This window comes from Myotis brandtii, unplaced genomic scaffold (assembly GCF_000412655.1).
Source record: "Myotis brandtii unplaced genomic scaffold, ASM41265v1 scaffold966, whole genome shotgun sequence".
Classification (NCBI taxonomy): Eukaryota; Metazoa; Chordata; class Mammalia; order Chiroptera; family Vespertilionidae; genus Myotis; species Myotis brandtii.
In genome coordinates, this window is record NW_005372000.1 from 511,413 (window position 1) to 525,418 (window position 14,006).

A 14,006-nucleotide genomic window follows, 5' to 3' on the forward strand; every position below is an offset into this window, starting at 1 on the left:
CCCCACCTCAACTTCCCTTTGTTATACCTAACTCATGGCAACCAAAGCCTCGTTTTCTGGTGGAGTGCTACCTGAACCACCTGAAACCACAGTTTTAGGGCTCAAATGGCAACCTTGAGCCAATCCATTTGGCACATGAATATCTGCCCCTGGCCCTATTTTCCTGATGCCTCTCCTGTGGTCAGTTATTAGCAGGCTGGGTCAGAGTCCCTGCTCTGCCTTTCACCAGTTCCTTTTCCTACTTGTGGTTCTCCGTTTCCTTCTATGTGTAATAGTCCAGAAGCCAGTTAGGATCTAGGATCATCTGAGCAGAAATGAGGTTTGTCCCTCAGCTCTCCCGTTCCTTGCCTCCCACAGCCTCATTTGAGCTAGAAATCCTCAAAGGAAATGTTACTACCCCTCAATTTAAAGAAGAAAATGAGATTGTTCCACAACCAGGGCCCCTTGATTCAAGCCAAGAAGTCCTCTGGTTTTATTGTAAAGAAAATGGGGAGAAGAGTCTGGGCCAGATTCACATCAGAAGCCCTGTCAGTGACTGCAGCCCAGGAGGCTGTTCATTCTCAGGGGCTGGGGAAGGGCTTTGGCTGCACTCAGTTCCTCCACATTGCTGTAGCAGTACAAATTTTGGCCATGGATGAGGTATAAGCCGGAGCCATTGGCAGAACATGAATTGGGGCCAAGGGACTTTTCCATGCACAGGGCCCCATCAACCTTCTCATGGGGCCAAGGAAGCTCTGTCCATGTCGCTTGAGCTCCTAACTTCATGTCCAGCCACCACAGCTGTCGTCCTGTGAAGAAGGCACCAGATATAACATGGCTTCCACATCATGGAAATCCTGACCTAACCCTTCTCAGGTCCTGATGGTGATCCATGCTATGGAGAAGTAGTAGAACAAGCCACCCCTTAGCACCCAGATGCCCCTCACCTGTCATGATGTGGAGTCGAGAAGACCCAGGACAGATAAAGGCTGCATCCACAACCAAAAAGCTGGTCCCAGGAGGGCTCCCTAATTCCTTCTCCAGCCGTTTTGGATATCCATCTACTAGGGTATAGCCTCCCTTTGTCAGGAAGATATATATCTGAGTGCCCTGGAGGATAAGAGATGTTAATCAGCATAGAGCTGGATATTCTCCCAGTCTTTTCCTCAAGCCTCTCTCCCTCCTAACACATACCTGGATCAGATAGAGTTTATCATCCCAGGAAAAGGCAGCATCCACTGTTGAAGGACCCTTGGGCCACTGATGGACAATGGGCCAGCTATGCCACCCATCCTTGCTGCTGTCCAAACGCCAGTAGTTGGACCCTGTGGAGTATCAAAGGCACCTGTAGTGCTGGTGGTAAAAGGCCAGGAAGTGAAGAGGCAAGTGACAGATGTAGGGGTGAGTCCTGAGAGGAAGGAGAGAATGCATCCAGAGGCCAAGAGGAAAGAAGACACATAAGAGGAAGTAGAGAAGGACTTGGCAAAGTTGGGCATTGTGGCCTGATTGGAACTGGAGTCAGCAGGGGCCTGACAGAAGGGCAAGAATAAAGAACAGTGGCCAAGTTGCCCGGTAAGGCCAATATCATGGGGTTTGTTGGGGGCTTCCAACTAATCTCAGATGTCCATGTGCAGAGATGTTATAGACAAGGAGAGAGTGACCAGAAGTTAAACGGGAAGCACCACAGCAAGCTTCCAAGCTTCCATGGAGTGTTCTACTCTGGCTGTATTCTCTAATCCCAGGTGGGGAGGGTGGCAGGAAAGTGAGGGAATAGCCAGAGCAGCTCTTTAATTTTCTTCTCTCCTTTCCATAGCAACTTACTAAACGACTCGTCTAAGCTCTCATTTACCTTTACTTTCTCAACCTACTTCACTTACACTTCTGTTTCCCTCCTCTATTGAAATTGTTCAAGGGCACCAGTATCCTCCAACTTGCCAAATCTACTGGTCCATGGTTCATTCTCTGCCTTCCTCTTACTCTATCTCTCAGCAACATTTGACTGCTGACAACTCCCTTCTTTAAATGTCTTTTTTTTTTATCTTGACTCCTGTGATACCAGACTCTCCCAAGTTCCTCTTGTCTTGTTGACTATTCTTCTCTTCAGCTGTATACCGATGACTTTCAATCTGTTCTCTACAGCTCTATAGGACTATCCTTTGAATGTTAGGCTCAAACATAACTGCCTACTTGACCTGTCCATTTGGGGCCACTAGGCACCAAAATCCCAATATGTCTCAACTGATTGCTGCTTTCACCACACACACACACACACACACACAGGCACACACAGACTTATTCCTTTCCTAATCTTTCCTAATTTTAAAAAAGGAACCATTAATCACTTAGCTACCTAGTCCCAAAAAACTGTCATTCTTTTAAATAAATTTTTAAATCCTCACCTGAGGATATACTTTTCCTTGATTTTTAGAGAGAGAGAGAGAGAGAGAGAGAGAGAGAGAGAAACATGGATGAGTTGCCTCCCATACATGTCCTAACCAGAGATGGAAACTGAAACCTAGGGGAACATACCTAATACTGAAGTATAGTAACCTCCATCTTGGGTAAAAACTGCTGTTTAAAATTTTAACCTTGCTACTCTGTAAACATTTGCTTGCTTAAATAATAGGGAAAATAAGACTACTCCCCACTCCAGAGAGGCCATAAAATATGCCCCAGACAGAGTTGTCAGTACTGGCGCCAGGCCAGGCCAAGCCAGGCCTTGAGATATGGTCTCACAGCCCTGTCCCAGCAAACAGGACTTTTTCTCAGAAGTTCCGGAAGTCTCATTCCAAATTTGGAAAACAAAGAGCTGAAAAACATATAAATTGAAAAGACTTGCACCATATGGGGCCCCAGAATTTGAGAAGCAAGAGTTCCGCTGCGCCCGTTAGCGCTGGCGAAAATGAATAGGACTCCAAATAAATTTGGCTTATTGATTAAGACATCTTCTGACTTACAATATAACAATACTGTACTTTGATTTAGGAGCTCAGCTGCATTCTATTCACAGCCACATGGCCTTAAGGTTCTATGGTCTCTCTACATCTCTGTGTGGTCCCTGTGACCCTGTTTTCTCTCTATCTCTCTCTCTTCCTCTGTGTGTGTGTGTGTGTGTGTGTGTGTGTGTGTGTGTGTGTCCTCCCAGTGGTCCCATGCACTCACCATAGCTGCATGTTTTCCTGATACTTAAGTGTTTTGACTCTGGCATATATTCTCAGTATAGGTCTAAATTTTTCACTGCAGGTGTGTGTTTCATCATGGATGTATGTTCTCATTACAGCCTGCATTCCTGTTGTGGGGATATGATCTTGTGACTGTGTATTTTTAATTATAGCTTGGTAGTTATATATGATCATACCAGAGGCCCGGTGCATGAGATTCATACACTGGAGGGGGGTCCCTCAGCCCGACCTGCACCCACTCGCAGTCCGGGACCCCTCGGGGGATGTTCGCCTACCAGCTTAGGCCCGATTGCCCCAGGATAGGACCTAAGCCGCCAGTCAGACATCCCTCTCACAGTCCGGGACCCCTCGGTCCTTACTGCCCGCCTGCAGCGGAGGCGGGAGAGGCTCCCACCACTGCCGCTGTGCTTGCCAGCCATGAGCCTGGCTTCTGGCTGAGCAGCGCTCCCCCTGTGGGAACGCACTGACCACCAGGGGGCAGCTCCTGTGTTGAGTGTCTGCCCCCGGTGGTCAGTGTGCATCATAGCAACTGGTTGTTCCACCGTTTGGTCAATTTGCATATTAACCTTTTATTAAATAGGATTTGTTGTCCAGGGGTTAGGAGCAAAAAAGGATTTTCACTACTCCATGTTCTCACCTCTATTTTACGTTTGTATCTGATCATACATGTGTTTTGAGCTGTGTAATGTGGTTGTTTACTCTTTCTCTTGGAACTGTTCTTGAGTGTGGATTAACACCTGTCACTACCTGCCGACTAACCCAAGAGCATCCCAAGGTATCATTAGATGGCTTTTACCAATTAATGCTGTTGGTCTGAAGAGAGGTTTCTCCACTGGTCACTCAGAGAGGAAACCTCCTCGGGCTAGTGAAGCTATCTCTAAAGGTCTGAGGGACCCAACAGTTCTTGGATAGTTTTTTTTGGCACTGGAACATCTCATACCCTGGTAATGCTGTTCCCAGAAGCCTGGACAGGAGCTTCTGGGAACCTGGAAAAAGACTGAGCTTCTGAAGATAAGCTCAGGGGGCACCAGAGTACCCAGCAAGACATGCAAGGGCAAAGGTAATATAAGGAGTCAAAGGGACCCAGAGAGGTCAGGAGAGGTCACCGGCCTAGGAGTAGGTGGTACTGGGTGGCAGAAGTTAGAGGCCTGGGCAATGAGGGGCAAGTTGAACAATATACATCAGAGGAGAAGGGGAATGAAAAAAGATATGCTAAGGATGGAAGCCGAGGGACAAAGTAAGGGACATTGTGGTGAAAATAAAGGAAATGTATCAGAGATGTAGACACGTGAAAGAAGTGAGAGATGCAGAGGGCAGAGATGGGGGACTTAGGGATATCTCTTACCACTGAAGGCATAGATAGCACCATGGTTGTCAGACAGCAGTGCAGACAAGACTACATCTGGGTTACAGCGTACCTCCTTATAGCCATGGTGGGTACCATTTCCATGGCTGGTCCTGTTCCTGTGTCCATGGCCTTAAAGGAAAAAATAGGCAAGGGGAAACAAAGACAGAGGTCAGAGGTCATAATGAAACCTGAGGTGGAAGAGATCATTGGGGTTAATGGGGTGTAGGCTTCCACCAGCCGAGGACAACTGGGAAGAGCCAGAATAGAAATGGGGCTAGGGCAAGGGCCAAGGTCTTACAACACAGAGGTAAGGTGGGAGCTGGGCAGATGGATAGATTCCAGTGAGTCCCAAGGGCTGCGGCTTTCTCACCTCTGCCAGGGCAGGGCATGAAGTAGTCTCGGACATCCAGAGGGTACCTAGGAAGCACCTCTCCCGTGACAGGGTCGAAGCGTAGGAATTTGTTACCCCGGAAGCAGAAGTATCGGCCAATCCATCGAATGGCAGAGGAGCAATTCCAAACAGCTGGCCAGTCACGTTCCTTTATGGTTTTTGTAGCCAAGTCCCAGAACCACGTGTGGTTACCTTTGTTCAATCAATCAACAAGAATTCGGTGAGGCCAGCCTGCCCCTTCCTTTATGCTTGTACTGGGCTCCAGGGTGGACCAGACATGGTCCTGGCTACATGAAGCTGATAGCCCAGCAGGGAAACAGTTGAAGAGAGTGATCATACAGTAAAATTCCACAGCAAAGTGCACATGATCAGCTCAGCAAGGGCAGTGGGAAGAGTCAGGGGAAAATTCCCAGAGAAGGTGATACTTAAACTACAATCTGATGCAGGAGTTATAAAGCAGACGGGAGGAGGAGACAGAACTCCAGATAGAGGAAAGCATGAAGGAAATTGGATGTACAGGGAGCAGCATGGAGCTCCTGGAGCTTCATATTCAAGGTCAGGGTATGATGAGAGTCAAGGCTGGAGTGTCAATAGGGACTTGGTCATGGAGAACCTTGTATGTAAGACTAAGGAACATAGATTTGTCCTAAGGGTCATGGGGAACAATGAGGAATTTTTAGTAGAATTATACCCAGTTACCTTCCCTAGGATAACTTCCTCTACTTCCCCTACTTGACCTTTAGATCCTAACTGACCTATTTCATTTCTTCCTTGGGGAGCCATATAGTGAATCCACCACCACCACCGTTCCTACCACTACCTCTGTCAGCACCGACCCACCATTGCTCCAGCCTCTCTCATTCTGGACTGACCTTGGAAGAAGAGGATGCCCTCACTGTTGCATTCTCCACGGTGACATTCCACAGCTGCGTCCACTGGGGATGGGATTCCAGGAAACTCATCTTGGAGCAACTTTGGGTATTCCTCCTCTTTCTCCTTAGGAGGGTACACCCAGACTTTGTCCCCCTGCATACAAAAGCACTCTGTTTTGAACTATGCTCCCCACATACTGCCATCCTGCATTTACACACAGCATCTTTGATCTGTTGCACTTACACAAAATCCTCCTGCAGCCCCCCCACACTCCCAGTCCATCTGTAGATGGACTGTCCCCATACCCATCACTATTACTATAACACACACATCTGGCTTTGTACAACGGACACTCCCATGGCACACTTACTTGCAACACCATTAGTGCTGGCAAACATCCAAAAATAGTGATCCTGTAATCACTCATCTATGTATACATGCATTTGTTCATTTATTTATTCATTCATTTATTAATTCAAGAATGACCACAGATACAGGGGGTAAAGGCATGACAAGGCTCTGTCTCTGCCTTCAAGGAGTTCCCTATGCAAATGCAGAAAAGATCCACCATCCCAGCCATGTAGCCACCAAGGTGGATGTGAAGTGCACTGGGAATATAGGGAGAATGCCTGATCTACCTAGAGAATTCCTGCAAAACTTCACAGAGGAGGACACATTTGGGCCAAGAATTGAAAACCAAGCAGGAATTTTCCAGGTAGACAAGTGTGGAAAGAGTATCCCCAGCAGAGGGAGCAGCACATACAGAGCATGCTCAGAGAAATACATGTAGTGTCATGAGTCTGGTGCAGTGAGTGTGGCGGGGATGGGAGATAAACCTGAAAAGATAACCCAGGGGCAGATCCGGAGACCCACATGCACCTGGCTTGCAGGAACCGGCATGTGGTGGTGCCATTTACTGAAATGGGGAACACAGGAGGAGGGGTTCCTGTGTGCGTAAGAAAGATACTAAGTTCAGTTCGGGCGATGCACCTATGGAACATCTAAGTCGAAGATGCCTGCCATGAAATTGGAAAGACATGCCTGGAGCTCCAGGGAGAACTCCAGATCTGATGTCCACAAGAGTCCTCAAAGCCATGGCATTAGTATACATCACCAAGGGAGGGTGTATGGAAGAGTTGGGATGGATCTCTGAGGAACATTTGAGGACTGACTAAGGATAAGAAGCCTGAGAAAGAGCAGGAAAAGAAGCAGGAGGGAAAACAACGCTGCCAGTGAGGGCCACCCCAACCTCACAGCACCTTTGTGCAAGTGAGGAGAAGATACCCTTTCCTCTGAGCAGACAGCTTGGGCCAGGGCACATGCCTTGGTGAACATGGTAGGCTGGATTTCATCCATCACTCACCCCCTAGGCTGGGTTTCATCCGTCACTCACCCCCTGGGTTTCATCCGTCATGCCATTGTGTTGTATAACAACCTAGCCACCCTATGAAGAGGACCAGATGCAGGGTCACAGAAGCCAAGGAAAGAAATTGCCATGAAGGAAAGGATGGCCAAGAGTGTGAGGAGTGGCAGAGAGGTCTGGACGGAGATCAAAACTAAAAAATAGCCTTGGATACAGTGCCTTCCAAGCTCACATGCACACACTGCCTTGGCCTGAGCTTTTTCAGGAAGGGAAGGCACAGGGGGAGGAAACCTGGAACTTATTGGTAAGGGCTGTATGCCAGGGCCACTTGAGGGAGAGTCTCTCATGTAGATTCCAGCACTTCCTGGTCCAGCCCTGACCTTGACCCAGCAGTACCTTGATCACGAAGACACTGTCTTGATTAAGGCGAAAGGCGGCATCCACGGAGCTGGTCTTCCACTTCTCTGAAATCAACTCCCGGCCCCAGTGGTGAGCTGTCCACATGTACTCCCCTGAAAAATGCACTCACTGAGAGACCAAGAACAAAGTTTTGATCTACTGAGATAGTTACAGAGAAGCTGTGGGCGATATTCTCAGGTAATTCCCAAGATCTCCCACAGTTGGATACACCCTTGGTGAAGGGGACCAAGTCTGAGGTCTCAAATACCCCAACCCCAGCCTCTCCTACCTTTAAAAAATAACATGGTCCCATTTTCACTCAGAGTAGTAGCATCAAAGCTCCAGCCATCTGAGCAGAGTTCTGAGGTGAAGGTGGGAAGATGACAAAATAAAAGACCAGTCAGATGATAAAATGCAGAGACACAGACAGATAGACACACTCAGGGAGTCGGGGCCTCACCGAGCATGTCTGAGGCCAGCTGGTTCCTATTCCCACCTTCAGCTCCACTCCCAGAGGAACTAGTCCTAGAGAGAAGGCAGAGAGAGGTATTTCTTAGCTCCTGACCCCAACTTTCCCAGGCCTAAAACCTGGTTCTGTCCAGCTCTAGCCCAGACCCCAGTCCTCCTTCCCCAGCATCAGCTTTACTCACGAAGTGACAGGGTGGGCAATGGCCAGAGACCAGCACAGGCCCAACAGCCCCAGGGCAACTAGTGTTCCCAGTGCACGAGCCATGCTGAGCTGGAGAGGCCACAGGACAGCTCTCGCCACCTGGCTGAACCCCCTTTATAGAGATGGCAACAGCACCGCCCCACCTCCAAGCCTGCTGGGAATGAGCTATCTCTAAGGTTTAGGCCAATATTGGCTGATTACATCAGTGTAAATAAGGTCAGGGTTCGGACAGAAATCTGAGTCCAAGACTAGTTCTTCCCGGCAGGAGGCCCCATCCCCCTTCAATGACTTTTTTTAAAAAAAATATATTTTTACTAGTGACCTGGTGCATGGATTCATGCACATTGAAAGGAAATTAATTAGAAGGTGGCCAGTGGGGTGGGACTGGGTGACACGGGCTGCACACGCCCTGGAGCCAACCTCCCTTAGTCCTTCCCTGGTGTCTGCGGAGTGATGAGGGTCCCTCCAGCAGGTGAGGTCCCTCAGCCTGGTCTTCAGGGATCAGGCTGAAACCAGCCCTCCAACATCCCCTAAGGGGTCCTGGAGTGTGAGAGGGCACTCTGCAAAGTTGCTGTCATATAGGGTGTGGAACGCAAACGCGAGTGTGCAGTAAACCAGATTCAGGACCAACAGTGCCCCAGCAACAACATAACCCACGGCCAAAGGTGGAATCACGTGGCCCCTTGAGGAATCAGGGCTCCCTCCTCTCTGGTTTTGGGGTGTGTCATCAGAGAACCACTGCTGCCAAGTCACTGCAGCTCAGAAGCTCCTGCATTGAGCGTCTGCCCCCTGGTGGTCAGTGCGCATCATAGCAATCAGTTGGACGGTGGGAGGGACACTTAGCATATTAGCCTTTTCTATAGAGATTGATTTCAGAGAGGAAGGAAAGGGAGAGAGAAATAGAAATATCAATGATGAGAGAGAATCATTGATTGGTTGCCTCCTGCACACCCCCTACTGGAATCAAGCCTGCAACCTGGGCTTGTGCCCTTGACCAGAATCAAACCCAGGGCCTTCAGTCCACAAGCTGACGTTCTATCCACTGAGCCAAGCCAGCTAGGGCTTCAATGACTTTTGAGCAGTGACTAGCCCAGCCGTGGGCAAACTACGGCCCGCGGGCCGGATCCGGCCCATTTGAAATGAATAAAACTAAAAAAAAAAAAAAGACCGTACCCTTTTATGTAATGATGTTTACTTTGAATTTATATTAGTTCACACAAACACTCCATCCATGCTTTTGTTCCGGCCCTCCAGTCCAGTTTAAGAACCCATTGTGGCCCTCGAGTCAAAAAGTTTGCCCACCCCTGGACTAGCCCATGCCACTGATGCCCAGTTGTGACTCTCATCACCTTGGTGATGGATCTCGTTGCCCATAAGATTAAGGAAGTGGGTAGACTGATTGAAGATCACCTTTCTGTGGTTAGATTTACGTCTATAATGGGGAGGAAAGAAGAGAAGGACACTAACATTTTTGTGTACTGATGTCAAGCCCTGCTCCAAGACAGCTAAAGACACTGATACTTATATATACTTAGCAAGCACACACACAAACATACTTAGAAACACTCAGAGAACAGCTATTTCCAAGTTCCACTAAGGGCCTTTCTGGGGCATTCCCAAGCATTATCAGCCTTTTCTTTTCTTTTCTTTTCTTTTCTTTTCTTTTCTTTTCTTTTCTTTTCTTTTCTTTTCTTTTCTTTCCTTTTGTTTTCTTTTCAGTGCCCCAAACATGAAACAGCTCTGGCCACCAAGACAGGCAACAAGCTAGGAGGAACTAAGGACTATACATCTGCTTTGCCCCTGACTATTATAAGAGCACCACCTCCAAATAGGTGTCTCCTTGCACACTGGGTCATCAGCTTTGCCCTTGAAAAGTCATTAAGATTTCACCATCAATGTCCGATTCCCACCCTGGCCCTACTCCCAGTAGCAAAGAACTTTACAAAAAATAACTGGGAGGGAAGGGACTGACCGTAATGGGACAGGAAAAGTTGTTTTTCTCCCAGAGAGCACTGCTAGTAATTACTCTTTCTTGGTACTTTTCACAATATGGAAAAAGTGCTTTATTTACCCATCATAGAATAAATAGAACTGTCATGGGTTTCACAATATTTACAGGCAATTCTTGCTGAAATGCTATCTTCTCAATGAAGCCTTTCATGACCACCTTATCCAGCCATTTCAAACCCATGTTTGTTTCCTTTATGTCACTTATTAAAATTTTAAATTATTTTATCTGCCTACTTATTTGTATACTATTACATTTTCTCCACTACAAATAGTACCTGGCATATAATAGGTGCTCAGTAATATTTGTTGAATGAAAAAAAAAATGGAGTTCAAGTACTGACTAGTGTTGCTGACAAATAACTGGCAATTTTCCTCCTGGGGTGAGGGGAAATATCAGGGCCTGGGCAGGGGTTGTTATGATGGAAGGCATATTGTGATCAAGGGGTCACAGATTCCCTTGTCACTGTCCTTCATCTTATGGTTTAGTTTCTCTTTCCTGTGCACATTTGGCCATCCCAGTGCTGGTCACAGGGCTCAGTGTCCCAGCCCCACATCCCTCTCTTCCTCTAGTCCTGGGAACTCACCTGGGATCTCTGGTGCCTACTATCTTCAGTACTTCCCAGGGCCTCTCCCAAAGCCTGTCCCATTCCCATCTGAGACTCCCTGCTGAGGCCAAAGACAAATATAAGCAGTCAGCTATGGGCCAGGCTGACTGGTTCCAGGACCCCTATTTCCTTAGTCCAGGCCTGAAAGGGTCTGGATCCCTCTCAGATGGCCCTGTGTGCCATAGACCAATTCCAGCATGTCATAATTTCAAGAGTTTCATCAAAAGGTTGATGAAACTTGGGGACTCAACAGGGTTGAGTCACACATGTAGTCACCTGTTGGGAATGGCTAAAGGCATTTCCCCAAACCTGAATAGGAAACTGATTGTGGCTGCCAGACAATTAAAGGGCATCTTAATCTACATGTTATTGCCTCCTACTGACCAAACACCTGTACAGCCGTAGGCCATTCCCTAAACTGACAATGCTTCTGTACCCTTTGAAACCTTACCCTTTGAAGTGTATTATCTCCACCTTGCCTTAGGACAAATTGTGTTAATAAAAGCAAGGGTCCTAGACAAGGGAGGGAGTCTTCAGTTCCTTTAGCTGAAGGTCCTCTGACCCCCAATGCCTTTCAAAATTATATCTTGTCTCCGGACTCTTTATTAGTCTCTGGATTCCTGTCATCTACGCACAGCCCCTTTTCCAGATTCCTGAACCCTTCTTGATGCTGGGACAAGAACCCCGGCACCTGTGCCGCCCTACCATTGCCCTAAACAACCTTAGCAAAGGTCTCGCATCCCTTTTGTACTCTGCAAAGTCTCCTCCCAACCGGGAAACAAAGATTTCTGGGACCTCTGGAACAACATGTCACCGGCTCTGCCATCACGCTCAGTGTCCTCTCCAGACTTACAAATGTGCCTTGTTAGCCTCATTCCTCCCCATTGGTTAGTGGACAAAGCTGGACTCCCCTAGCCCTTGGCAGCATGGGCAATGCCATGGCTCCTACAGCAGATGCCCAACACCCACTCCCTCCCCTCTGCAGGGCGACCCTGGCTGGACCTGCTCCACCCCAGCAGCTGGGCACCAAGCCCTGGAAACCACTACTCCCAGGCTCCCCGTCACCTCTTCTTTCATTCTCAGCCTCTAAAATCTTATAGAACTTTCTGGGGACTCTCCCTCCTGAGCCCCTTGCACCAGCAACACCCTCAGCGACTGTTTTTAGCTCCAGAATGGTGTCAGTGTGCCCTACAGCTTTCACTGAGCCTCCCTCGGGAGATGGAAGCTTTCACACCGAGTCACTAACAGTGCCCCCCCCCAAAACAAACAAACACACACACACACACACACACACACACACACACACACACACACACACAGTGAGAGTCTTCAGTAGTCATTTCATCAGGGCCCTGCTCGAACCTGCTGGTGCAGGGGCGCAGCCTCCCCTCGGTGGCGGCTCTTCGAGGGGAGAAAGCACATGCACTGGATGACGGGTTTTCCACTTGGCCTCTTCTTCCCACACAGCACTGGTTCCCTCACCCCTGAACTATCGCAGAAGAGGGCTTTATGTTCTCTTTTCACTGTATCCTAATTCGCTTGTCTACCCTAAGATGGCTTAGATAGCAGTATAGGAGCCTTCCTGCCAGCCCCAGGAGTAGTTCAGCAGAGACTTCTGCAGGGCAGGCAGCTCAGGGGGGAGCTCAAGTTCTGAGCAGGAGCCGACAGGCAGAGGACTATCCGTTTGGAAACCAAGTTGTGGATATGTTGTTCATTTGGTGCTGGTCACAGGGCACAAGGCAACTCTTCTCAGAGGATCCAAGATCGGGCTGGCCTTGCTTCTCTTCTCGGTTGAGGTGGCATTTATTCTTGCCTGGAGTCCTTCCCAGCCCTCTGACCTGAGCTGAAGAGAAAGTGATTGTCCTCACTGGGTCCTGAGCGCCCCCTGGAGGCTGCAGGTGTCAGTGCGCTCCCACCCTTCAACCAGAGACAGAGCCCAGGAGTTTTTTCCTCCCCAAAATCGGCTCTCACGGTCTTTCTCCCTCCCTCCCCTCAGTGGCACAATCTCTTCCTCTGCAAATCTCTTCTGCCCAGGGTGGGTTGGGGGCCTTCAATCTCTTGTTTGATTTTCTGGGGAATTCCAGCCCTGAAAATCCCAACTGTCTGCTTTTCCATGTAGTCTTCTCAGTCCTCCTGACAGGCAGCTTTCTGCTTCCCCTACAGAGGGTCTGCATGGACAGAGCTTCCTCTTGCATGGCCAGGGGCCACATCTAAGCTGAACACTGACCCACTGTCCCTTGGAATGGCCACGTCCAGCCTGCCCTGCTGCTGATCCGCACTCTCCGACCCCAGTCATTTCCCCTGGGCCGCTGAGTGCTGGTGTGCTGGGCCTGCTGCGCCGGCTGTGTGCTCCAGGAAGCAGAGACTGGACCTGTCCTTTCCCCAAACTGAGAGAGCTTAGGGGTAAAGTTCCAGGCACCAAAAAGAGCCCACTGCTCCCAAATGAGTCCTCCAACATGTGCAGTTTTACTAGCTCTGTCTATAATGGGCTTTCCTACATCATCCATTCTTGCTTCTCTATGAGTAAATCATTATAATAATAACTAGTAACCTGGTGCACGGATTCGTGCACATTGAAAGGAAATTCATTAGAAGGTGGCCAGTGGGGCGGGACTGGGTGACACGGGCTGGACATGCCCTGGAGCCAACCTCCCTCAGTCCCTCCCTGGCGTCTGTGGAGTGAGCGGGGTCCCTCCAACAGGTGAGGTCCCTCAGCCTGGCCTGCAGGGATCAGGCCGAAACCCACTCTCCGACATCCCAAGGCGTCCTGGAGTGCGAGAAGGCACTCTGCAAAGTTGCTGTCATACAGGGTGTGGAACGCAAATGCAAGTGTGCAGTAAACCAGATTCAGGGCCAACAGTGCCCCAGCAACAACATAACCCACGGCCCAAGGTGGAATCACTTGGCCCCATGATGAATCTAGCTCCCTCCTCTCTGGTTTTGGGATGTGTCACCTGAGAACCACCTCTGCCAAGTCACTGCAGCTCAGAAGCTCCTGCATTGAGCGTCTGCCCCCTGGTGGTCAGTGTGCATCATAGCGACCAGTCGGATGGTCGGACACTTAGCATATTAGCCTTTTATATAGAGAGAGAGGCCCAGCGCACGAAATTCGTACATGGGTAGGGTCCCTAGGCTTGGCCTATAATGAGGGCCATCTTCCCCAGCTGCCAGCAGCCGGCCCCACCC

At 49.1% G+C, this 14,006-nt stretch overlaps 1 protein-coding gene across 1 annotated transcript; it reads right to left on the bottom strand.

Annotated features, from left to right (window-relative positions):
* Nucleotides 1–423: 423 nt before the first annotated feature.
* Nucleotides 424–8,307, bottom strand: HPX (hemopexin). The gene is made up of 10 exons (XM_005886242.2): nt 8,186–8,307; nt 7,996–8,060; nt 7,825–7,896; nt 7,533–7,648; nt 5,773–5,926; nt 4,880–5,092; nt 4,507–4,638; nt 1,174–1,304; nt 927–1,089; nt 424–788 (listed from the first exon to the last, which is right to left on the bottom strand). The coding sequence occupies exons 1-10, from the start codon at nt 8,266–8,268 to the stop codon at nt 529–531; spliced, it is 1,389 nt and encodes a 462-aa protein (XP_005886304.1). The 5' UTR covers nt 8,269–8,307; the 3' UTR covers nt 424–528.
* Between the last annotated feature and the right edge of the window lie 5,699 nt (nt 8,308–14,006).